General features: G+C 37.2%; 1 protein-coding gene across 1 annotated transcript in view; it reads left to right on the forward strand.

Annotated features, from left to right (window-relative positions):
• The window catches only part of LOC122801785 (galectin-2-like), a 122,157-nt gene that overhangs the window by 66,638 nt on the left and 28,060 nt on the right, over positions 1–27,459 (forward strand). Inside the window, exons 2-3 of the mRNA XM_044071380.1 lie at positions 625–707; positions 24,867–25,038. Coding sequence (XP_043927315.1) covers positions 625–707; positions 24,867–25,038 — 255 coding nt within the window. The remainder of the gene's footprint in view (positions 1–624; positions 708–24,866; positions 25,039–27,459) is intronic.

Here is a 27,459-nt window from a genome sequence, read left to right on the forward strand (position 1 = left end):
ATCTATGCCTGACATACAAAGCTATGTCAAATCCAGAATTAATGGACATGCTCCACCTCAGTAAATCTAAATCCCTTAGAGCCACACGCTCGAGGGACTTGAACCTCAGCATAGAAATAAATAGAACTTGCTGGAGGGACAGGTTCATAACCCAGAGGCTCCCTTCGCTCTGGAATAGAATTCCAGTTCATGTGAGGCAGAGCACCTCACTGAATCTCTTCAAGAAGAATCTCGATAGGTGGATGGGGGATCATAGGTTTGTCCCAGGGATTACTTCCGTGTCACTATTAGACAGAGGCACAGTAAACTAAACCTTAAAAAGGGCACAGTATACTCAAATCAAGGGGTGGCGTAAGCCATACAGAATCGGGCTAGGCTTATAATTGCCCCAGGGCAGATAGCCTAGTATGAACCTATGAACCTATGAACCTAAAATGGAGAAACCGTGAATGATTGTAATCAGTGAATTTATATACAGATCCTAGAGAAGGGACGAAGTAACTAGAACCCCTGACCTTGTTGTGGTTGGGTATTACTGTAGTCTACAAAATGCAATTTATATTATCTAATCCTTGAGAGGACTGCAAAGAAGAAATACAATAAAATACATTTTTTGTTTTGCAGGAAAAGTTTGAAATCTTTAACCTTGGTGTGAAGTCAGGTGCCACGATAAAAGTGAAGGGAGAAGTTTCAGGTGATGCTAGTAGGTGAGTAAATATTTTAAAAAGCTTTGAAAAAGTATATTAATGTAAGATGTAGTAATTCTAAAGCAAGTGACTGAAAAAATTTGATGTGGTAATTGTGAACTCTAAACCCACACCGAGCTGTCCTCAGAACAAATAAATAAATAAATAAAAGGCACAATTTGGATGAGCTTAGTGGCTAACAGTCTCACTGAATCTGCAGCCGTAGTATGTTCAATGCATTAGAGGAAGAGTTGCTGTAAAAATCATAAAAAGTAATTGTCGAGCTTCATTTTGCTTTTGCTGAAGCATTAATGCTTTATTAATACAGGCATTTTGCAAATAACCATACTAGTTGAGATATTATGATAATACTTTTATATATAACAACATATTATATATCATACCCTTATATAATATTTCATACCCTGAGTTATTATATTATATTATATTATACCATTTCAGGCTATATGACCATGCCCTTCTTTCTCTGTTTCTACCTACAGATTCTTGGTTTTTGCACCTCTTTAAGTGCTTATGCTCATGCATGCAGGCTGAAAAGTATGATTCACTACATAAGAGAACTTTACAAAAAATGTTTACAAATCCTCAAAATATGTACTGTAGTATTAAAAGGGCAACTTAGTAGCTTGGTGGTGTAACTTCAGGCTAACAACTCCAGATTCCTGGGTTCAGTTCTAACTACTGGGCACAGTCTATGTGGAATTCTCCATGTTCTCCTCATATCTGTCTGTGTCTTCTCCAAGTATTTTACTTTTTCCCACCTCCCATAAAGCATGTTGATTGACTGATTGGCTATAATGAATTTCATATATATCAACCCAAAATGGTAAAACAACACAATACCAAAATCTCATAACACCGACACACAAAACATCAGTCATATACATTCACCCCAGACCCCATGCTAATTACATACCAACTCTGTGAATGCACTATAGCTAGGAATGGGCAAAATCCAAAACTAATTGTATTGAGATCTCACACGAACACCCACCTGTACTGTGTGATCTTTTCATCTTTCGTGTTACGGTACCTCAGTATTGTGCCATTTCACTGTCTGGGGCTTGCTGTTATGATCATTGATGTTCTGAACATTCAACATTCTAACAGAAACCCCAGTGTGTGTATGTGTGTGTGTGTGTATACATATATATATATATATATATATATATATATATATATATATATATATATGGATCTATCTGACTACGTCGACAAGTCAGAACGCCGACAGCGAGAACACCGACGCCAGAAGATCGAAAACGGAGAAGACCGACGGATCAAAACCCTGACGCTGAGAACATCGACATGGGAAAAGGCTGTGTATGTATGCGGTAGTGACGGACGTTAGGGTGCGAGTAAGGTAAGTGTGCGACTGTGATAGTTTGTGGGTTAGGGGCGGGTTAAGTGAGTTAGGGTTAGGGGCGGGCTAGGTAAGTGTGCGACTGTGATAGTTTGTGGGTTAGGCGGGTTAAGTGAGTTAGGGTTAGGGCGGGCTAGGTAAGTGTGCGACTGTGATAGTTTGTGGGTTAGGGCGGGTTAAGTGAGTTAGGGTTAGGGCGGGCTAGGTAAGTGTGCGACTGTGATAGTTTGTGGGTTAGGCGGGTTAAGTGAGTTAGGGTTAGGGCGGGCTAGGTAAGTGTCGACTGTGATAGTTTGTGGGTTAGGGCGGTTAAGTGAGTTAGGGTTAGGCGGGCTAGGTAAGTGTGCGACTGTGATAGTTTGTGGGTTAGGGCGGGTTAAGTGAGTTAGGGTTAGGCGGGTTAGGTGAGTGTGCGATAGTGGCGGACCTTAGGGTTAGGGTTTGGGTTAAGGTTGTAGGTAGTTGTGTATGTGAGGTTTAGTGTTGGTTTGTAAGGATTTTGGTGTGCTTGTGTTGTGTGTGTGCTTTTTGGACCGGGGATTTGTTTTGTTTGTTGCTTGTCGGGATTATGGTGTGTCGGGCATGTGAGGTTTCGTGTTTGTGAAATGTCGGTTATGTGGTGTCGGTGATTTCGTTTTCGGCGTTTTGACTTGTCGACGTTGTAAGATAGATCCATATATATATATTTATATAGGTAAATAAGTCACAAGACAAACCATTCACTATGTAATGCCTTAAACCTTCTGTAGTAGAAATTCATGGGATATATGCAAATGACCCCTTAAGGGCATACTAGTCTTTCAGCTACATGGTTTCTAAATGCCCATATTTTACTCCTTTATGGGTATATTCAGGTCACTAAAGCCAAACCCCCAATAGTAATACACATACATGCTTTGTCATTTCTTATAATAAGATCAGTACAACATCAGTTTGCTATAATTTAGAAACATAGAGCTTAAAATCAAGCCTGATATCCATAAACATAAGTGTGCCTGTAAAATATTCCAAACAACATCCAAACCAAAAGGCAAAATGTCACACAGACAAACCATTCATTAAAACTGCAAGAAAGACCCAGCCAAGCTATATTCTTCATAGCATAATACCTTAAATTTCCTGTAATAGAGACCCATGTGATATATGCCAGACCTCTTAAGGACATACCAATGTTTCAGCTACATTGCTTATGAGTAGCCCATACACATATACACACACACACACACACACACATATATATATATATATATATATATATATATATATATATATATATATATATATATACATATATAATGTGTGTGTGTGTGTGTATATATATATATATATATATATATATACATATATATATATATATATATATATATATATATATATATATATATGTGTGTGTGTGTGTGTGTGTATATCATATCATTACTGAAAAGACACTGCTGATCTCTCACTTACTTGGTCACTTGGTCAACAACAAATGAGTAAGCAAACAAAAAATAGCTACTGGGTTTAAGGAAATGGTTATTTTCATACAGAGAATGACAGAAATGAATTGCCAGACATATTACATGAAAATACTTTTTGGGCGACCATGGTGATGCAGTGGTTAGCTTTGTCACCTCACAGCAAGAGGTTCTCCGGTTCAATCCTTGGCTGGGGTGTCTTCTGTGCGGAGTCTGCATGTCCTCCCTGTGGTCGCATGGGTTTCCTCCGGGTGCTCCAGTTTCCTCTCACATCCCAAAAACATGCTGTAGGTGGATTGGACACTCTAAATTGGCCCTAGGTGTGAGTGCATGCGTGTGTGTGCCTTCTGTGGAAGGTTGGGTGTCAGGCTGGCAACTCAACACCGTAAAACTCCACTGCCAATCATGAGCAGACAAGTGATCCGCTGAGATGACCCCTAATTGGGAAAAGCCAAAAGAAGAAGAAGATTACATGAAAATATTTTTTATAAGTGAAGACAATTACATTTCAAAAAGTTTTCAGTGTTTTGGGCTACCTGTATAGCAAAATTCATGTACTCTTTTTGATCAAAATGCTACATATCGAAACAGCTATCCAAGCAACCAAGGTTTTACATTATATCCATTAAATAATTCATGAGGCACTAGACTGGAAAAAATGGGAAGTATTCAGAAAGGCCCATAATGTGATCACAATGTAGCATGTCACAGCCCTACAAGGCCTAGGCATGAATAAATGCTGACAAAGCATGAACATGCCTGGGACAATGTTGTGTAATTGCAATCTTGAAAATAGCACTCAGCATACAAGTAAATAGATTGTGCTATGAATGGGCACATAACCTGGAACCATCAGCATGTAGATTGCATGCCTGACATTATGTCCATTTAAACATGCATCAACACAAAGCATATTTGCTATATGGTCCTAGCTGGGAGACTTTACAAGGGCTACACAGCAAAGCACCAACTGGTTTTATATCATAAATGGGTAAGGAAAGAAGGAATAGCAATCGGTAGAACACATAGAACAAAGTGAATGGATAAGAGCTATAAGTGCAGAGGAAGGAAGTATTCTTTTTTCTTTTGTGAAAGGTGCCCTCATTTTCTGAGAAGAAGGGTTGAAGGTAAGAAAACACGAGAAATCGTTGGCTTGTAAGAGACATAGAGATGCAGCAGGGGCAGACACACAAACATATGACACAGACAAATACTGACAAGAAAGGTGCTGATAAAAAAGTGAAACCACAAAGTAGATGGGAAGAGAGTGGACATCTGATGATATGGAGGATTTGGCAGCTAACAGAAGAGGGTGAGTGTCACACAAGGAAGTGAAACACCATGATCAGGGATATAGTGGGATGAGGACCACCTGACAAGTTGTCCAAGCAGGGGACCCCCCCCCCTTGAAGTTAGTCACCTTTGGGCTCCACCACAGTTGGGTCAGTGATCAAGATGAGACAGCTATGTGACTCAACCAGTCGGATTAGGAGGTGCTCTAGGTTGCCATTGTGGTATCAAGACTCTGGTCGACATCAGCCCTCACCAGCAGCTGCACCTCATACCAGGCAACCCAGGAGGGCTGCTCCATGGCAATCTCCTATGAGGAGACTCCACCACCTACCAGAGAAGCAGGATGCCACCTTCCACAAGATGAAATTGTCAACCTACAAAGAGCCAGGCCTGGAAACTGCTTGGGGAGCAAAAGACTGGAGCACTGGTTTGTTGCAGGGCATGGTGTCAGCTGCCAACTCCACACCTGGCTTTTCCAACAATCTGAAAATAAATAGAGAAAAAAAACCGACAACAAAGCAATCTAATTAAAAGAAGATTGTGTCAGAAAGAGAATAAGACATGAATACAATGGTCAGTATGATGTGGTGTGGGGCCACCAACGATGTCACAGAAAAGAAGCAGGGCAACTTACATAGTTGTTTTGGGGGGGAGATCCAGGTAGTACACAGAACAACTATGTTTGTGTCCCATATGAGACCAGCAGCAGCCTGCTAGCACCTGTATGATACTTCTGTCCATCCAGTATTGATTAATTATGTCTCAGTCACTGATCCACCCAGTAATGATTAATTATGTCTCAGTCATGGAGGAGCTGGTATGACAGATGCTGACAGACTCTTCTGTGATACAGAGAGCAGAGGTGCACATAACAGCAGACACTGGCTTCCAAAGCAGCCACTAACCCATGCTGACTAATTAAAGTAGATGCTATTACTAGTGACCTAGAATGAGTGATACACCTGTTCACTGAGAAATGGCAGTGTACAGTTAAGCTGATCACTATGGTTCACCATGCAGATGTTATACCTTTCTGAATCATACCATGATGTTACTTTTGTCATTTGCATATTCATTGGCTCTCATTTGCATGTTGACACTCATTTGAATGTAATTATACAGTCATTTGCATCAGATGTGTACCATGCTACTTTTCTTGCTAGAGTAATCACAAGTGCCTCTGAATCACCGCCGCCCTGTATGTGGCAGCTCACAAATCTGTTTCACCCAACACATTGTACCTTTTCTTTCTGAATTCCCGACTTGCTCTTAACAAAAGTATATTAATGTATACAAATTGCCTCTTAGCATATGAATTGTAGGGCTAAGGATTCATTAGGTTTGGAGATCTTAGGGCGGCCGCGATGGTGCAGCGGTTAGCGTTGCCGCCTCACAAAAAGAGGTTCTCCGGTTTGATCCTTGGCTGGGGTGCCTTCTGTGTGGAGTCTGCATGTCCTCCCTGTGATCACGTGGGTATCCTCCGAGTGCTCCGGTTTCCTCCTACATCCCAAAGTCATGCTGTAGGTGAATTGGACACTCTAAAAATTGGCTGTGTGTGTGTATGTGTGTGTGTGTGTGTGTGTGTGTGTGTGTGTGTGTGTGTGTGTGTGTGTGTGTGTGTGTGTGTGTGTGTGTGTGTGTGTGTGTGTGTGTGTGTGTGCCTTCTGTGGAAGGTTGGGCACTGGCCTGGCAACTCAGCACTGTAAAACTCCACTGCCAATCATGAGTGGACAGGTGATCTGTTGTGGTGACCCCTAACTGGGAAAAGCCGAAAGAAAAAGAAGGGTTGGAGATCTTAAAACTCCAAGCTTTTTGGCTTTTGCTTGTAACTGTAGCTAAAGCATTTATGAGTATTTTTGTTAAGCGTATGATTACTGTTCGGAGTTATTTATGCAGCATTAGGCCCAGCTGGAAATAACAAAAGTTTTTACCTTGCCCCCTTCAGGTTGTAAAATGATCACTACATTTTTATTTTTCAGATAATCCAAATTTAATCAGCCTTCTACACTCCCTTCCTGAATAATGTATAAAAAATATAACACTGAAAGTATGGGCATATAGGTTTTCCAGCTGCTTGTCTAATAATGTGACAAAAATGTTAAAATTGATATATATGTAGTGGTTTGTTTCTTTCCTGAAGAACTATTTTCATCAATGACTCAAGCTACAGAGAACTGCATAAGCAATGCAAAAGACATAAAATCCATTCAAAAATTAATTTAGGAAAGTTAATACAGACAGTGTTTCACAACACAAGCTGTTTAAGTTTGCACTGCACTCTGTCAAGTTAGCAATTTTTATCAGTGCTCACTACAGCATGGACAACATCCTGTTTCAAAGGAAATGCTGTTCTACAAAGCAGTAAGAATTCAGTAAACCTAATAGTCAGGATTTCACTATCCTCAGTACTGGAAAAATGTTTTTGTCAGTCACATTTAACCTCGCTCATCATCTCTGTTAAGTAGAGTTTTAACTTAGACTGCCCTCCCTCCACTTATTGACATTTGTGGGGAGTTATCTATTTCAAACAACCACCATGAAAACCTGCTAGCCCAAGATCTGTCCATTCTAATTAGATACACAAGGAGCTTAAGCAATCTGTGGACTTCACTGTAAGAGTGCATCTGAGATTTTCCTGCATCAGGAAGCAAGACTGTGTATGCAAAAATGCTGTACATAGAGCATTTATAATACAATATCCTATGTTTCTGGTAATATATATAAAGTTAGACTCCTAGCACTCACTGGTTAAGTACCACAGAATGTTTTACAAAATGATCTTCTTTAACAATTTAACAATTTAAGAACAAACTGCTGTCTTGACTAATCACTAAGGCCTGGAACTCCTTACCTGTATCCATCAGGTATATACCCTCCCTCCCATCTTTCAAAACCACTCTGAAAGACTTGTTAGTTATAAATCTGGCTCTGTTCTTGCTCAAAACCAGAATATAAACTGTATCCCTAAATGTGAATGAGTACCTTTCCATTCCTTATACCTCCTTACTCTCCCTTCTTCACGTGCTTTGTTACTGCTATCTAATTCTCTTCCCTAGCTGTCTCTAAATATATCATAAGCCTGTTTTTCCCTCACTTCTTTACATAGGCTGAAATCTCTAAATCTACTTTCTTTCATTAAGTGCTTAGTACATAGATGCATGCATGCATGGAAATCTTTACAAGGTATATGACAATCATTTAATATTTAGAGAAATTTTAGACTTGTCTCAATTCTTAACCGATGTTTTTATATTATGATTAATTGGTTATAATTATTTAAACTGCAGATGTTTTTGTTTTATTTTTGAAGATTGTTCCTAAAATATTTTATAATAATTTGGAGCTTTTCACCCAGACCCCTGCTGAAAATAGGCTTCTACCCAGTCAGACTTTCCCAGTAATCAAATGTCAATAATTAAATAAATTTTGTTAATGAATGATGTAAGTAGTAAAAGTCCTAACCTAAGCATTTGGCATGATTACAGAACAAAGACGTTGTTTGCTTTATACCTTGGCAATATTTTAGATTACTTGTGTTTGCTATACTTTCTACGTGTTATTTGAAAAACACTCATGAGAATAACTAAGCTTCATTTTACAAAAGTAATGCAACACCCTGAAGTGGGGAGCATTTTAGAGATGTCCATGCATGCATGCATCTATCTACTAGGCACTTTATGAAAGAAAGTAGGAATAAGAAAAAAAGAATAGCAAGGCAGCATAGGACAACAAACCCAGAGTCATACAGACCCTTACGTCTACTTTCATGTTGTGGAAAAATCATGGAGAAGGTAATATTGGATACGTTATTTTCAGAACTGGATAGGTTGGGACTTGAAACCATATATCAGCATGCATATGTTGAAAATAGATCTATTACCACCTGTAACATGTTGGTCTATAACAATATAAAAACAGCTATAAATGAAAAACTGTGTTGTAATATAATTTATATGGATTTAACTTCGGCATTTGACAAGGTCATACACAAAACACTGATCAATAAATTAGTACAACTATGTACTGACATATGCTTGTAAGATGGATAGCTGCATGGCTTACAAATAGGACATGGCAAGTATCATACAGCAACTGGACAGGTAAAATCCTTGGTTACAGTCAGGGTGTCCTACAGGGCTCTGTCCTAGGCCCTAACTTGTTTAGAGTGTTTCTTTCAGACCTAACCTTTTCATCTGAGGTGTTCTACAGTCTATATGCAGACGACCTGAAATTGAGTAAACTGATTACATGTGTTACTGATAAGGCATGTCTGCAAAATAACTTGACTAAATTGACCATCTGGGCACAGGAGAATATCCTGATAAACACATCAAAAACTAAGCATATAGGATTTGGAAGACATAAACTGAAAGGTGAATATTCAATAGAGCACACCTCAATATATGGGTAGATTCAGCTATGAGTTTTTCTAATCGTATCAACCAATTGGTTAATGAGAGTTATAGAACTATAGGTTGTATAAAAAGATTTATAAAGTCTGGGAAATCAAAGATGATGAAGTCATTTTGTTAGTTACATTAGACCCAAAATTGAGTCTGAAATAACAATATGGAAACCCTGTAAGAAAACAAGGATGAGTAAATTGGAGAGTACAGCAGAAATATACCAAGAGCATCCATGGATGTAAAAATTTAAGTTATTATGAAAGACTAAAATATCAGAACTTGCTCAGAGTCTCTTACAGATATCTAAGAGGAGGATTTTATTCAGGTATATAGAGCATTTAGAGACAAGTACCTCTGGGAATGTTTGGGGTTATCAAAAAGTATCAGAGAATCATCAGACAACCTATGTAGAAGATTCTATAGGAATGAGAAATGTACTAATTGGTTCTCTGATGGAGTAGCTGATGCATGGAGCAGACTACCAAATTACATTAAAGCAAGTACTAGTTTAGATATTTTTAAGAACAGCCTGGACATTTATTATAGGAACAAGTGTTTTGGTATATTGGCAAGCTAGAAGGGCATTAATGCCCGTGCTTGAAATATTTGTATTTATGTAATATTTGTATGTAAAATGTTATGATTAAAGATGGTACTAATTAAAGGAAAGATGTAAGTGAAAATAGAAATATAGCAGAAAGTGAAGTTAATGCTGATGCAGGAAGGGTGGAATTAATAGAAGAAGGAAAAATAAAATGATAATGAGGAAGTGGGATTATTGATTACATTCTTAAAAAACAGATATGAGAAACTGGGGAGCAAAGACAGTAATGAAGAAGAGAATACAAGGTGACAGCATATAAAATGAAGAAATTCCACCGTGAAAAAAGGTGTGAAAGATAGAAAAGGAAAGCTGAAAGGGATTTTTTAAAAAATGGAAATAAAGAAAGAGAATGTTCAATTAAATGTATTTTCCATGAATGTGAAGAGTATGGTGGACGATGTAAGAAGACTTAGGATTTATGAAACATGCACTCATTTAAAACATTATATAATAAGTTTAGTTAATGAAAGAATTCAAGATTATTTATAACAGCTGAAAGAGGATAGTTTGAAAGATTATGAGGGGAAGAAAATATTATGGAATTTAGAGATGAAAGATCTGCTAGAGTAACATTGTTATATAAACAAGAACATATAATGGTGATAGCTCACATAATAGTGAAACCTAGGCATGTATCTGTACCAGATATTCCAAATAAAATGATTATTGTAGTCTATGCTTATACAGATACCAAGGATTTGATCAAATAAAACTAGATGTAATACTTGATATGAGTATAATTATGATTATGGATTTTTAACTGCAATATTAGGAAGAGAAAAGGTAAGATTTCAAGATATATAAAAATTTTAAAATAATGTTTAAAAGTGGGAGAAAAAGAACATTTACATGTAGAAGAAATGATAAAAGAATGGAAACAATAAGAGCATATTTTACAAGCCAATGAAGCTATTTGGGCAGAAATATGAGTTAACAAAAGTGCTATTAAATAAGGTAAAGGTTTAAAAAGTTAAATGGTAAACATATTAAAGTAGAAATTGATGGAGAAGTGAAAGCATTGTGGAGTGAATATATGACTCCAAGACTTATATATGAAAATTGGTCAAAGTGGTGGGTAGAATTTAAGAAAAAAGTGTAGTAAGTTTATTCAGACATGGAGAAGACATATTTTAAACAAAATAAGAGTGGGTATGGTTATGATAGATGGGATGGGGGAATAATGATAAATATGCAGATAGGAAAAGAGAATGAGAATTACATGGGCAAAATAAAAAGAGAATACAGAATCTATTAATAAGACAATGGTATTTAATGAAAAGAACAAAAGAGAAAGTATCACACTTTTTGGGAAAGAATATTAAAAGGCAAAAGATAATGGAAGACATAATAACACAAGAAGCAAAAATAGAGTAGTAACTGAACAAAAAAGACTGAACAAGAAGTAGTGAAATGTATTGTAAAATGTTTGAAGAAAATAGGATAAACTAAGGAATTGTTTTGGGAAGTAAAGGAGTTTTCAGAAGTATAAAATGAAATATTAAGAAAAGAAATAAAAGTTCAGGATGTAGAAAATATACTTAGTTGTTGTTGTGTCTTTCTGCTTTTTCCCGGTTAGGGGTCGCCACAGCGGAACCCCAGTCTGCTAATGATTGTCAGTAGATTTTTACGTGCCGAGTTGCCAGCCCTGATGCACAACCTTCATCAAAGGTACGCCCATTCACGCATGTCTCCACACAGAAGACGATCTAGCTGAGAATCGAACAGGACAATGTCTTACTGTGAGGTTAGTATGATTGAAAATTCAGGGCTAGGGCCAGGGCCAGATGGCATTGATTATACATTTTATTTAAAAAATTAACAAAAAAAACCAGAAGAAAGTTCTAATTAAGGTCATATATAAATGGAAGGCAAACTGATTTTAAGATGGAGGTATATGTGAAGGAACAATAAAATTAAAATGGGAAAGTGTAATAAAGAAAATGTAAGTGGAGACCAATTACATTAATGAATGATGATTATGAAATCTGTATGAAAATAATTCAAATAATGGAAAAAATATTAGAAAAGAAGCAAATTAATTGAATATATGGAGTGGGAGGGATACAAGTTAAAAATGCTAATGATAATTAAGGAAATACTGTATAATATAAAGAAGAAGAAAGAAATGTAAGAATAAACTTATGGTATAGAGAAATATCTAATTTAATAAAGACAGCATACAAAAATAGTATGGTAGCTGTGATTCTTAATGATTGGTTAAAAAAAAAATCAAAGAGGCTTAAGGTAAGGATGTCCTTTAAGTAATGTAGTTTTTGCATTATATATGAATGCAGTAATAGGACATATAAACAAGATAATGAAAAATGAAAAATATGCATGTAAAGAAGTAAAGATACCGTTAATGATGTCTTATGTTACTGATGGTGATTATAGCAAAAACCTGTAAGATGGATAGCAGAAGTGGCAAAAAAGAGTTAATAATGTTTAAGATGGGTAGGACTGAGGTCTCCCTAATGAAATGTTAGCACAAGAAATGCCAAGTGCTGACATGCCAAATAAAAGACTGAAACTACAGTTGAAGAGTTAATCTTCAGTACTGGAAGCCTCCCACATCTCTCCTACATATGTATAGCAACTCATAGATCATTATACCTTGAAGAAAAGGGAATATTCTGAGAAATGGCTATCTCAGACTTCATATATGTAAGCCCATTTTTATGGCCATTCAGTCTCTGTATTTCAGAACTAGCTTTAATGGATCCCAACATCATTTCAAATGGGTACCAAGATTGAGCAATCACAGGAAAAAAAGGTAAAGGGTTTGGAGGTGTAATTAAGAGAGTATTTTTTTATTTCAGTGAAAAAGAAATAAAAATACTGGGAATAACATTTGGAGATTATGAAAATACAAAAAGGCAATGGAAAAAGAGATACAGAAAATAAATACTGATCAAAAGTATTTAATTAATACCATTTTATTAGGCATACTGAATTATCTAGGATCAGTTGCAGCATTTCCTGTGGAATTAGGAGAAGAGTTGTTACAGATAATATTCAGTAATATACAGGGTTCAAGGCTGAACCCAGTTAAAAGGGGGATAATGCATAATAAAACAGAGAAAGAAGTCCCAAATCGAAAAAAAAATTAATTTGTTTTTCCCAGCATCATTATGTTTACATTAGATCGTAAAAAGTAAGAAACATGATAAGGAGAATAATGTAGTAAAAATGCTTGACAAAACATAAGGAATTGTGGGAAGTTATGAAAGTAGATAAGTGTATGAAGAAAACAAGGAGAAAAGCAGTCATGGGAAAGAAAAACTGAGGGAATGGAAGACTGAAGAAGAAAAAGTAGAGCAAAAAAGAAAAATAATGTATGAAGAAATTATGACAAAGTTTTTTTTATGCAGATCCCTGAGAAAATGTGGGAAAAGAGGTGACACAGGCTATTAAGAATAGGAAAAGATGGCTTGCTGAATGGGAATAAGGTCCGGATTTTTGTATAGATTAATGACTACGAAGTTACCAGTTAAAAGGTCATGATGTATTAAGCAATAGATAATAAGACATATATCAAACGTAATACGGTAGAAACAATAGAACATATTTGTTCTGGTGTATCCAAGAGTGGTTAAACTATGGGACAATTAAAAAATACATAAATATAGCAGAACAGGTGAAAACAGAAAGTGTTATTTATGGTTATTATAAAAAAAGGTAATAAAGAAGTAAAAGACAAAGATAAATTATGTATGGCAATTGTGTTTTAGATTTCGCAAGCAAGAAGGAAAGAAGCATCACTTGATAAAGTGTTGGATATAGCACACATCATTAGAAGGATAGAATTTTGGTTATGTAAAAAAGAGTGGGGGATAAAATAAAGGAAGACGTGTAAATACTTATTTTATTTAACATAGTTCCTGGTATGTTCTGTATGTTAAGTTTATTATAAATATGCAAAATGCTGACTTTATTAATGTAACATATGGAGAACTCCTACTCTTTTTGATAGTTGCTGTGGGATTTTTTTTTACGTTCACTTTAGCTACTACCACCTCAAGTATATGGAACCAATGCTGCTCTTTAGTGTAAGCAATCCAATCACTTGGAGTGGGAATAGAATTTGCAATCTTCTCATCTTCTGGTCTTCCATCACCAAAGGGGTGTGTGCTACCTGTTGCACCACTGACACAGTCTTTCTCATTAGGCAACCTAGTGACCACACAAATAATTAATTATTACTGCAAAGATGAGTGCAGTGTACATATATTATGGAGCCCATGTAAACACAATTGTGAAAGAATTAAATGCTTCAGACTGATCAAGAATCAAACTTCTTTTAATACTTTAAAGGGCCTAGATTTAAGTCTTAGCTGAAGCATTTAATTCTTTCTAATTTGCATTTATATGTTCCACAACATATGCACAGTACATGCCTGCACACTGATATTATCCAGTTGGAAGCCTTGTCATGAAAGTATAATGTTTGATTACAATTGTAATTTTATCTGATTCACTGATCATTTCAAAGACTGATTTTCTTTGTCACTAACTTACTGCTAACACTTGGAAAGTCTCTCTGAACAGAACTTCAAAATTGCTGGTCACCTCAGCAACTGACATTATTTTCCACCTTCAGGATTTCCAAAATAATGGATTGTTTCCTGGATCACAAACTATCCAGTTGCTCCTATACTCTTTCTAGACATTTAGATGTCAAGCAGGACAGATTTCAACAGAGACACAGCACACACACTGACTAAAAACACTGCTAACATTACAACAGGCTGAGATCCAGGCTACTTCATAGGTAGTTACTAGGCCTGTAGCCCAGTGGACCATTAAGGAGCCTAGCCCAAATTCCTGAGCAATGCCTGGTTAAGTGACTTGCTTGAGGTCACACAGATGGTACATAAGGGTTGAGGGAATCAAACATTGTAGCACGGGAGCTACAATGCATAGCCCTTTCATCCAACTGCCAGATGTGCTTAAAAAGAATATAGCCAGCACCTTGGCTTATGTGCTGCAGAAACATTTAATTATTCTGATCCAGCTTAGCAAATGCAGTTGCATAATGCAAATCATGACACAGCTCAGGAAGCCAGTTGCTGTTTGCTTAACAGGTGCAGTGCTGCTGAAACAGTCTGTGATGACCGTGCCCTGACCCAGCAATCAAGGAGCCTCAATCCGCACCACTAACAACAGGGAGGTCATCTCCTAGAAGAGGAAAGGATAAGTAATACACACAGTAAAGTACAATTTCCCTTAAGTGCAAAGAGAGATCACAGTCAGTCTGGGGCTGGTTGTTCCCTTGCTCTCCAGGTCCCCAATAAGACTCTCCACTGGCACAGCTATAGGGTCCAGATCTCAGCCTAGCTGGCAAGCTAACCTCCAGTACCCTCTCTGTCCAACCAGTGCTTCGTGTCCCTGCCCAGGTAGCTGACACACCACACACACACTTGGAGAAGAGGTTATACAACCACACAGACCCTCCTGGGAAAAAAGGTTGGCCTTTACCCAGGCTATACGGTAGTAATTACTGCCACCACCAGCTAATAATATCAGCTACTCAAAGGCCCTTAAAGGGCTGTCCAATTATTACTGTGCAAAATTATTATCCAATGGTAGTATGACTAACAGTCAAGGCTTACTTTAGAGTGGCCTATTACAACAACCTCTATAATATGCAATGTACTCTAGAGCTTATCTCTACACAAATCAGCCACAGGTAAAAGGTTTTAAAAATATTTAATAATAAATAATTAAAACACAAGATGAAAATACAATACCACAGAGATATCTAAGAGTTCACAGATCACAAAGAAACTTAAAATAATACAGTAGGACAGGTATGATTTCAAAGAAAAATACCTAATTAATCTTTACTAGCTTGAACTATTCCTACAAGAAATCACAGTGCTAAAACTTACATGTGAGCACAAGGCAGAGTGCTGATAAATCGGATGACCAAAGTCAAAATGTTTTGAGTCTCTTGTGAGATATAGTATTTAAACATTACTAACAAACATGTCCCTCCCCAAATTACATCATTTTTGACACTAAGGTTTTCTCAGGCAAACAAACTGCATTATTTAGCAATCTAACACCTGCACAGAAACTTACAACAACAGAAGACATTTCACATGTATATGCTAACAGAAACTAGAGCAATAAAGCACCTTCCACATCTAAATTCTGGTCATAAACTTTAACCTTAAAACAATGGGCATGAAACCTTCATCCAGCCGCAGTGGAGCTGAATTCTAACATGAAAGGGTCACAACATGCTTCACTGGGCCAGTAGAGTGCAATGTTGTCACATATTTTGCAGTTCCACATTTCACAGTTTTCTTTACACTCAAGAAACATGCCTGTATTTTACATTTATTATCAAGAAAACATGCCTGTATTTTACATTTATTTACAAATGCCAGAATTATATATCAAATTCTATTTGACTAGGCTGGCAGCCTTCACCCATCTCTCCCCAGTCGTCACACAGTCATTGAGCAGAAACAAGGGGCTGATTAGCTGTAGTAGAAGACAAGCAGTGGAGCAACTGCAGTTTCTTTCAAAAGCTGACTCCTTTCTTGATATTGGAGTACCTAAAGTCTCTGTAGTCAAGCTGGCGGTATGTCTATGGATTTTTTGTTTTATTTCTTTATTTGCATTTGATTATGATGGCAATATACACTGTTCCACACAAGACCTTTTATAGGTATAGCATGGGGTCATAAAAACAGCAACTTTAGGACAGTCACATGATTATATGCATAAGTTATAATATGTATAATATGACATTACAACAAATATGAACATGAAAAATATTTAAAACTGCAAATTTGAAACACATGCTGCAAAGAAAGCAATGTTGTACATCAAAACATTTTGAGACAGTTTCAGTTCATTTCAGGACATAACATTAATGAAGATAAAACAAAGGCTATTTCAGCAATACCCATATTTATGGTGACATAAAAAGATGAAGAATTTAGGAGTATGGAATAAAACAGCTTTTGTTCTTGCAGTTAAGGATATGTAAGAAGAGATTAAATAAAATATAATAGAAAAAACTGAGAAACTGGAAGCTCTTGGATAAGGATAGTAAGATACCAGCAGTGAAAATGTATTTAGTCCCTTTAGTTTTATATACAGATCAGACATATTTTTATCAACCAGTGGAAACGGTGTGGACAATAATTAATAAAGAGTTGAAAGAATTTATCTGGGAGCGAGAGAGGGCAAAAGTTAAATGGGATAAGCTGATACTCCGAATACAGTAAGGTGGTTTGGGATTAGGTTCACAGATTCATAGATAAATACTTGGCTCACTGCAGGGTGGCGCAGTGATGCAGCAGTTGACATTGTCACTTCACAGCAAGAGGTTCTCTGGTTCAGTTCTCAGCTGGGGTGCCTTCTACGTGGAGTCTGCATGTCCTCCCTGTGTTTGTGTGGGTTTCCTCTGGGTACTCTACATTCCGCAGACATGTGTCTGGAGTGTTTATTCCCGGGCCTCCACTGGAAATAGCCTCTGTCCTAGTCAGACTTTCCCAGGCAACAAATGTTAAATAAATTGTGGGTCATTTTAAACCTAGCCAATTTCCTTCAAAGGGATATTTTACAGCTACACAGTTTAAGGCTCCTATACATAACACAAGCAGAAGATTATAATTCAAAGTGAAAAGGGATTATGATGAAGAAGGGTGAGTCAAAAAATAAGGAAAGAGTGGGATTTTTGATGCAGATCCTCAAGAGAATAAAAACAACCATAAAGAATATGTATGCTTAAAGTTGCAGAAAGTATTCTAAGAATTAAGCCAAAGCATGAATAGAGAAGTGAGATTTTGCCTACAGGAATGGCTGCAAGTAGGGCAGAGAAAATAGGCAAGAGGGGTTGCAATTTAATGGACAAACAGCAAAGGAACTAAGGTATTAGAAGCAAATAAATAAAAATGTAAAGGTAATAGAGTGGGATGAGGCCAAGAATACATTTAGACTGCAAGCTACAGACTACCTTCCCTAACAGGGACTGATATCGGAGTACAGGCAAAAAGAAAGGGATAGGGAAGTCCTAAGTAAAAGGCCTGCTCTGGTAGAGTTTTTAGTTGAATCTAGAACATAAATTGGTGTTAAAAAGTGGATAATTTTTAGGTCATATAAAAATATTGCATAACTGTAAGAATCAATCAGAGGAGGTTAGAAAAGATTGGAGAGAGAGAAAGAGAATGGAAAGCAATTTACAAGGGAACAAATTTAGATAAATGTATGGCTCCCAAGTATGCAACACAGGTCAGAAGGTTTAGGATTTTTGCTTGTAAGTATCAGCATAGTCTCATAGGTTCATAGGTGTGTACTAGGCTAATGGCCCTGGAGCCTTTACAAGCCTAGCCCATATGATTATCCTGGCATAGTGCCACCCAACCTTAGTTCCCAGTGCCACTGTTGAGTAGAGCCACTGGAGTGATCCCTGGGGTGAATTTTCGATTTCCCATCCACTCATCAAGATTTCTCTTGAAGAGGGCCAATGAGGTGCTCTGTTTGACATGTATGGGAAGTCTATTCCATAGCATGGGCAGTCTCTGGGTTATGAACCTGTCCCTCCAGCTTGTTCTGTTGATTGTGGTAATGAGGTTGAGGTCTCTGGAGTGTGTGGTGTGAAGGGATTGGGATTTCTTTAGATGTAGCATTTCTAACAGAGCTGGGTCAGACATGGCTTTGTAAGTCAAGCAGAGATCGCCTCTAAGTAGGCGATATGAGACAGAGAATAGTTGGAGTTTAAGAAAACACACGAACAGCCAGTAATTCACCAGTATCTTACTTCCTTTATTTCCAGCGATCTGGTACCTCGGCAATTCGCCTTCAAGGATCACAATTAATTGAGTACAAACATCACATTTATATACATACTCATTTAAACAATTAAATCTCCTAATTAATTAATTAAACAGTGAAAAAACTTTTAAAGTGACCATAAACTGATTATGAATTTATTATAAATATAGATATAAATATAAGATATAAGATATGAAATAAATAAATAAATAAATATATGAACGTATGCTGAGTATAAATAATTCATTAAATGCCTAATTCCTGATTCATACCATTAGGCTTTAGAGTATGAAACTTAAAAATCATTCTAGTTTCAAGCTCCAGTAATTTTACTACAATGTCATCTCCTCTCTGAAGGAAGGGCTTTCCCAAAATACTGAATATTAAACTATTAGAAGAGCCACTATGTTTCTCTTGGAAATGCTTAGCAACAGGGCTAACCAAATTTTGGTTCCTGATATCTTTTAAATGCTCTAAAATCCGTACCCTTACCATTCTTTTTGTTTGTCCTATATACCACATATTTTTACATGAACAGCCCAAAATATAAACCACCCCTGTTGATTTACAACTGAAATGATGTTTGGAAATAAAATTTACATCATTAATAACACTCAGGTTCCTAACCTTATCACAAATATTGCAAAAACCACAGGGATAGGTGCCTAACTTTGAAATTATAATATTCTCTTTCCTTTCTATTAAATTATTATTTAACAATTCCTTGAGATTTTTCTCTCTTTTGTATGAAAATGTGATATGTTTAGGGAATAAATGACCAATAGATTTATCATCACTGACAAGATACCAATATTTTCTAACCAATGACACTAGTTTATCAGAAAAAGCAGTAAACTTGGTTACATAAAAAAGCTTTTCAACATCTTTATTCTGTTCCATAGTGAAATCTTCACGTCTAGATTCAAAATTTATCACATCTACTTTTTTTCCAAGTAATTTATCTCTACATGCTAATAACTGTGTTTTATTATAACCTCTTTCACCCAACCTCAGCACAACTTTGTTCAATTCATTAGCTTTTTCACTAGTATTACTAGTGTGGTCAGAAATTCTCTTAAATTCACCATGAGGTAATGCCTTTAATAGATGATCAGGATGCATGCTTGTCACATGCAAAAACATATTAACTGAAGTAGATTTTCTAAAAGGCCTGAATCCTATATTTTCCCCATTTACAAATAGTGACAGATCCAGAAAATTAATCTGTGTTCTATTTAACTCATAAGAAAAAGAAAGATTATGCCCATTACTATTTAATACCTCAAAAAATTCAAAGAATTCAATTATATCTCCCTTACAGATAAAAATAAGATCATCTATAAAGCGCTGATACAATATTACGTTGTTCCTAAAAAAGTCAGTGGGATAAATGAATGTTTTTTCAAAAAAACCCATGTATATAACAGCGTATGAGGGCACAAAAGCTGCCCCCATCGCTGTACCTTTCACCTGCAAAAAATAACTATTATTGAAGAAAAAATAGTTATGAGTCAAACAAAACTCTAATAAGCTTACCAAAAAATTAGTTCTTGGCCCTTCACCCAACATATCAAAAATAGAGTCCAGCCCCCATCTAATGTTTATGTTAGTATATAGTGATTTAACATCTATGGTTACCCAATAATAATCATGATGCCATTTGATTTTAGATATACTATTAATGAGATCCTGAGTATTGGAAATATGAGCTACTACCTTATGTAAATGTGCTTTCAGATGAAAATCTAAAAAAGTATTTACATTGTCCAAAAAGGAACCTATCCCTGAAACTATAGGCCTGCCAGGTGGTTTTTGTAAATTTTTATGTACTTTAGGCAGAGTGTATAGAATGGGTGTAGCAGGTTTTTTGATATACATTCTACAAACATCTTTATGTTCAAAAAAATCCAAGCGTTCTCCCTTTTCTAATAAAAATAATAACTCATCATTGAACATCTTGGTTGGCTCATAATCCAATTTCTTATATTCCTCAGCATTAGAAAGTAGAATATTAACCATCTCACAATAATCAAATTTGTTCATGACAACCCAATTACCACCTTTATCAGCACATTTCAATATAAAGTTGGATTTAAACTTTTTCAATTCCTTTAAAGCTTGCCATTCATTTTCACTTAAATTATGACAACTTTTTTCCTTACAAAATATTTTATATGCTGTTTCAATTTCTTTAAAAAGAACTTTAAAGAAAATTGAAATGGCAGGTACATTAATATTAGGTGTAAATTTATTAACATTTCTTAGATGTGGCACAATGAATTTACCATAACCAGTGTTGTAAATACTTTCATGGTTTACTTGTGCATCATTTTCATACAAATCATACAACTCATAGAGGTCTAACCCATCATAATCATATATAGACAAATTCAAAAGGCTGTCATCTAAATCAGTGCAACAGACATTAAAGTCAACATTTCCAGAAACTGACTCATCTTCTCTTTTGAAATAAACCTTTAACAACAGCTTTCTAATGAAATCTTTGATTTCAAAATATATGTCAGCAAGAGAAGGAAAAAAAGTCGGTATGAATTTACTACCTTTAAACAAAACATTTTTCATATCATAAGTCAATTCCAAGTTAGATACATTTATACACATTAAAGTCTCTATATCAGAATTTACTGGGATAAAACCTGCTTCACATACCAATATATTATTTGAAGTGGTTTCTTCCCTTCCTTCCATTTCTTCCCTTATTCGAACTGTTCGTCTGAAAGGAATCTCCTGTGTTTGATGAAGCTAAGGCACCATCGAGAACCTCAGCTACGCTAACAGTCGCTGAAGTATTGGCGAAAGTTACATTTTTAGGAACATTCCTTTCCATTGACGACGCTGAAGACGCTGAAATGCCCCATTGTCTCTGACTTCCATAGTTGGAGTTTTTTTAGTCTGTCCATATAGGACAAGTGTTTATGGCCTAGGATCCTCTTTGTGAGGTACTTTTGCAGCATCTCCAGTTGTTGCAGGTGTCTAGTGAGGTACATGCCAAATGGGGAATTGTACTCAATGAATGGGTTAATGAGAGAAGAGTAGAGGGAGACAATGACCTCTTTCTTCCTGGATGCAAAACCCTTAGCAATGAGATATGCCACATAGAAGGGCTTTCTGACCACAGTGGCAATGTGGTGGTCAAAATACAGGTTGCTGTCAACCTGTGTTCCCAGATCTCTTATAGCGCCTTCTATGTTCAGAGGACTACCATCAATGTGGTAATTCATGGGAACTGTTTTTTCCCAAAGGGGATGACAATACATTTTTTGGCATTGAGCTTAATGCCATGGTTCCAACACCAGTCGTTGATCTCATTGAGGCCTTTCTGTAGGATGTCAACATCACTTGGGGAGTTAATAATAGCTCCCAACTTGCAATCATCTGCAAACATTGTCAGCCAGAGTCCCTTTGTGTTGGCTTGAACCTCAGAGAAGTAGATACCAAGCAGGAGAGGACCCAGGACCGAACTCTGTGGGACTCCACTCGTGACTGGTCAGCAGTCTGACTTGGAGTCAGCTACTTTCACACCGTGGGTTCTATATGTGAACCAGTTTGCAACCCACCCAGTGATATAGTGGTTGATGCCTAGCTTAGTGAGTTTTTCTATGATTCCTGAGTGGGGAATGGTATCAAAGTCCTTGGTCAGATCAAGGTAGGCTGTATGAACCACCTTGCCTTCATTCACAAAGAAGTCAACCATGTTGAGCAGGCATGATCTACCCTTCACAAAACCAAACTGCAGGATCCAGAGTTTGGAGATTCCCTATATCCTTGTTTATTAGGTCCATGATGATGCATTCCATAGCTTTGCATATCAGACTCGTCAGGCTAATGGGGCAATAGTTCCCAGGGTCTGTAGTGACTCCTCCTTTGTGGAGAGGGATGACTGTAGCAGTGTGCCATTCTAAAGGGACAAAGCCTGAGGTGAGGCTGTGATTGAACAGGGCACACAGGTGAGGTGCCAGTTCACTCTGTAGTTCATGTAGAACACAGGCAGAGATATTGTCAGGTCCCATAGAAGCTGTATTCTTGGCCTTGGACAGTGCTGTTATAACCCGTGCAGCAGTAATACTGGGTGCCTGGCAATCTACTACTATTGTGATTGGTCCTTTGGTGGGGGAGAGTGGGGTAAAGTTGGCACTGAATCTGTCGGCCAGTATATTGGCAATATCTGGCTCAGTATAGGTGGTACCATTGTGCACTAGCTAAGAGCAAATCTGGGTATTGCCATGGAGATTCTTTACATAACTATAGAAGGCCTCGTGGTTGTCTTTACTGTCTGCTATAATTCAATTTTCATAGCTAGCTTTAGAGGATTTGATGAGGGATCTCAACTTTTTGTTGAGGCTGATAAGGGAGTTTTTCCAGTCTTGGGACTTCACCTTATTCCACATTACTTTCCTTCTTCTGTTGTAGAGTTTGTTTATGGCAGGCGACCACCAGATTGGCTTCCTGTTTTTGGAGGACAGCATCTTGGCTCTATTGGGTATAGCGAGATCCATGCATTTGTGTACGTGTTCCTACAGTGCATTGGTGTGTGATTCGGTGGTCATGCAGCTATTCTCCATTTGCATGGGTGCTGTGAAGTTAGCCAACTCTGTTTTTAGGAGCCCAAAGTTAGCTTTGGAGAAGTTTTTCATAGTAGTTACCACTGTAGGGGGGGATGTGGAATTCCAAGGTGATTAGTTTGTGGTCGGATCTAACCAGGGAGGAGTTAACTATTGGTGTAGAGCAATGTTCACCCATGTTAGTAATGACCAGGTCAAGGATGTGGCTACCTCTAGTGGGGGTAAGAATGAGCTGGTCCAGGGCATTGGAATTAATGAATTCCAGGAAACGTTAGGCAAGTGTATTGATACACGAGTAGTTTTCCCAGTTAATGGAGGGGTAGTTGAAGTTGCCCAGTATGAGTGTGTTAGGCTGGACCCTAATATTCATCCATAGTCAATCAATATTCTCCAGTGTGCTTAGGAATGTGGAGTGTGAGTTTTGAGACATGGTTGGGGACCTACAGCAGGCTACAACCTGAATCGCTGTCTTACCCAATGTTAACTACACCTGAAGTATCTCTGATGCATTATGTTGGGCTACCAGTCTGGAGGTGTGCATGTCCTTTATGAATATGGAAACACCACCGCCTTTGGAGCTTCAGTCCAAGTTCTGGGGCCGAAAGGTGTGGAATGAGTTATAGCCTGGTAGTACAGGGGTGCTCCAAGCACACTTCAAAGAATTTTTTCTCAGGTAGATAGCAAATGTTGGAGGTGTGATGTGGAATAAAGAGGTAACAGGGAATATTATTTGAGAGTGTAGTGAGTTGTTAGATTTTAAAAATTCCCTATAGAGTACTCTGTCAGAAATATTGGGGAAGTAAATGGCTGTAAATAAAGAAATGATTATTTTGAGCTGGGACACAGGATTTGAATTGCCTAAACATAGTAAGGCCTTATTAGGTTTAATTCTATTGGCTGCCAAAAGAGAAATTACTAGAAAATGATAATCAAAATTTAAATCAACTGCATCTGAAGTAATGAATATTGTAAAAGAGATAAAAGAAATGGAAAATGAATCTTTAGAAAAGGGAAGGAGCAAACTACATAGAAATAAATAGAATTTGTGGGAACAATGCTTGCAAAAAATGTTCAAGAGGAGTGAGGAGTGAGGTTTGAGGGGAGGCAGGAATTCATTGATTTATATAATGGACTGAAAAATAGTTCTTAGAAAGAAAGAGAACATGTAATATGTAATGTCTGTAACTGGAAAAAAATTTAGAAAGGTTTGTTTTCTTTTTTTTTTTTTTATGTATGTATGCCGATACCTTATGCTGTATTTTAATAAAGGTGTTTTAAAAAGATAGTTTCATGAAAGGAAGGTAAAGCCTTGATAAGAATATGGAGTAAGGTGGGAGTGTAGATAACTTACATAGTTGCAACTATTGTATTATTACTGGTTTTAATATTACTTTGTATCATTTTTCAGTCATGGGATTTTTATACTACTTTTGCAATTCAAAATAAAATGTATATGGCAAAACAAGTGATTTCTGCATATACACATTAATCTACAAATGTTAATATTCTATGACTTAGGTTTCACAAAGACAATAAACAAGAAAAGTGGTTGGCTGTATTTTATTTAACACACGTATATTAACCCAAGAGTAGCAGTAGCAGCTCCTCCTTAATGAAGCTCACACGTCTCATGTGATTCTTTTCTCTCATTGCTTTGCAGCTTTGTTATAAACTTGGGCAAGGACAACAGTGACCTGGCACTGCACTTTAACCCTCGTTTTGAGGATCCCAATGATGGGTCCGTGATTGTGTGCAACTCCAAGTGTAGTGGCTGCTGGGAGTCAGAGCAACGAGAAAAAAAGCTGACATTTTCAAAGGGATCAACTGTTAAGGTGAGGTTTGAGGCATCACAATGCAACAACACCTTGGTTCCAAACACAAGGATCCAGCAATTCACTGCTCACCTGTGCAGAGGTGATAAAATGACATTTTCACTGCTCATACTAGAAGACAATGTAGCTGTTTTAATAATCAAAACGCAAATTATGTTAGAAATTATTATCTTAGATGGCTTAATCAAAAAAATAAGAAACCTACAGAACTGCTGGAATAGTGAGCTATATTAAATTACATATCTCATTGCAGCTCTCTTCCTTAGGTGTGATTGTAGGTAAAAGTTCTGCTGTGGCCCTGTACTAGTTCTGCATTTAATCAGCTGCCTAGTGACTGACACATATACTAACAAGCGGTTATAATTCTTCCTGACATTAGGCATACTAGAACTAGTGATGATTTCCTAATTTGTTAAGAGCTTTTGCTGCAAAATCAACTTGCATACATATGATACCTCTGAACTGTACAGACTTTCGTAGAATGTCTAGACTTTTGCCTCATATTTTTGGTCTGTTTTTCATAAAATTGTGGTTTTCTGTCAAATCAGTGGCAAATCATTGAGGGTTGAAATCGGAAAATAATGACAGTTATTTAAGTTTCAGATTTCCTATCCTTCAAAAAAATTCATGCTAATGCAAAACCTGTTATTCTGTCAACTTTCTACATTTCTAAGAGCAATATTTAAAAATGTGTCCCTATTTTGGGCCTTTGTCCCATCATTATTTGTAGCTTTGCCCAGATTTCTTGCTCTAAGAGGTTGAGAGATATGTTTCACACTACATATATGCACATGAGTTTGCATGCATATATGTGTGCTTCTGCTTTCAATAGTGAGTGGCCTGTTGAGGTGGGGCAATTAGGTGCATATGCATTCTGTTTGTTAACTAGGTCAAAATGTGGAAGTCTTGTATTGTCACTCGATTGGATGACACCGATGCATGTGATTGATTTGTTGATATCCCTAAATTTTAGCATGTCAACTATAAATGAGTGACATATCGCCTTGCATGAAACATCGAGTTCACAGAAAAGATATTTCTGGTAATTAGTGTAAACATGTTTCTGTAGATCTTTTGTATGCTGAAGGCTTAAAGGTAGCTGTAGAAAAATAATAATATGAAAAGAGTACAATCCCTTAAAGTCCAAAAAGTGGCTTCAGAAAAAAGAAATTAGTAAGTATTATCATACATTCATCATTGTAAAAGGAAGTCTAACTACATTAAGACCCTGGACATGACTTCAGAAGCCCCATTTTGAGTGTGCAAAACATTGTACCCTCATCTGTCAGGTACACACCCAATCTTGCACAAAAACAGAGTTGTAGTCCTACCTGGGCAAGCTGCAATGTCTGATGATATAATACTCCAGCCTAGAGTTTGTGAACTAGAGGGCTACAGGAGGAAAACATTCATATCCTTCATGTGCATGACACATGAGACCCATCAGTCACCATCATGATACCTTCATATCCTTCATGTGCATGAAACATGAGACCCATCAGTCACCATCATGATACCTTCATATCCTTCATGTGCATGACACGAGACCCATCAGTCACCATCATGATACCTTCATATCCTTCATGTGCATGACACATGAGACCCATCAGTCACCATCATGATACCTTCATATCCTTCATGTGCATGACACATGAGACCCATCAGTCACCATCATGATACCTTCATATACTTCATGTGCATGACACATGAGACCCATCAGTCACCATCATGATACCTCTTAGCTGACCCCCCACTAGACTTTTCTGGCCTGGTTCTTTGGAATCAAGACTCAGACCCAGGGACAACAAGTCCATTCTTATCTGCTCCAGCCCTTTTTCAATTACTGAAAATTTGCTGAGGAGTACATTGTTTGTGGAATAGGATGAATGTCTCCCTCCTCAGCAAATGGGCAAATATGTCTGGCCCTCACTTTCTAGGAAAAAGGAAGAGAGCCCTCTTACTTCAGTTGTATGATGAGCTAGCTTATGTTTTATTTTTATTTATTTTTTGTTGACCACTTTATTAGCCTCTTTTCAGGTAAGACCCAAGCTGGTATTAATTATATTAGGGGAAATATGGCAAGGGCATTGCAGAACTTTCTCTACTCTTTTCAGTTGGTGCCATGGGGTCTTTTACATCCACCTGAGCTACCACCAAATCAGGCAGATGGGACCTCAGTTTAACATCTCATCCAAAGGATGACACATTCAGGAGTGCAGCACTTCTCCCTTTTGAATGCACAGCAGTGTCAGCAATAGAACCCACAGCCTTCTGCACCAAAGGTGAATGTACTACTGTATACTCCCAAATTTCACAGTCATATGCTGGTCTGGGATATTGATATGATATGGATGAGGATGACTCCCTTTCATCTGGCTCCTCTTCCAAGGACACCTCCTATGGGGAAACACTTAAGTTTTG

This window comes from Protopterus annectens, chromosome 1.part0 (genome assembly GCF_019279795.1).
Source record: "Protopterus annectens isolate FY-2018-M chromosome 1.part0, PAN1.0, whole genome shotgun sequence".
In the NCBI taxonomy this organism is placed as follows: domain Eukaryota; kingdom Metazoa; phylum Chordata; order Ceratodontiformes; family Protopteridae; genus Protopterus; species Protopterus annectens.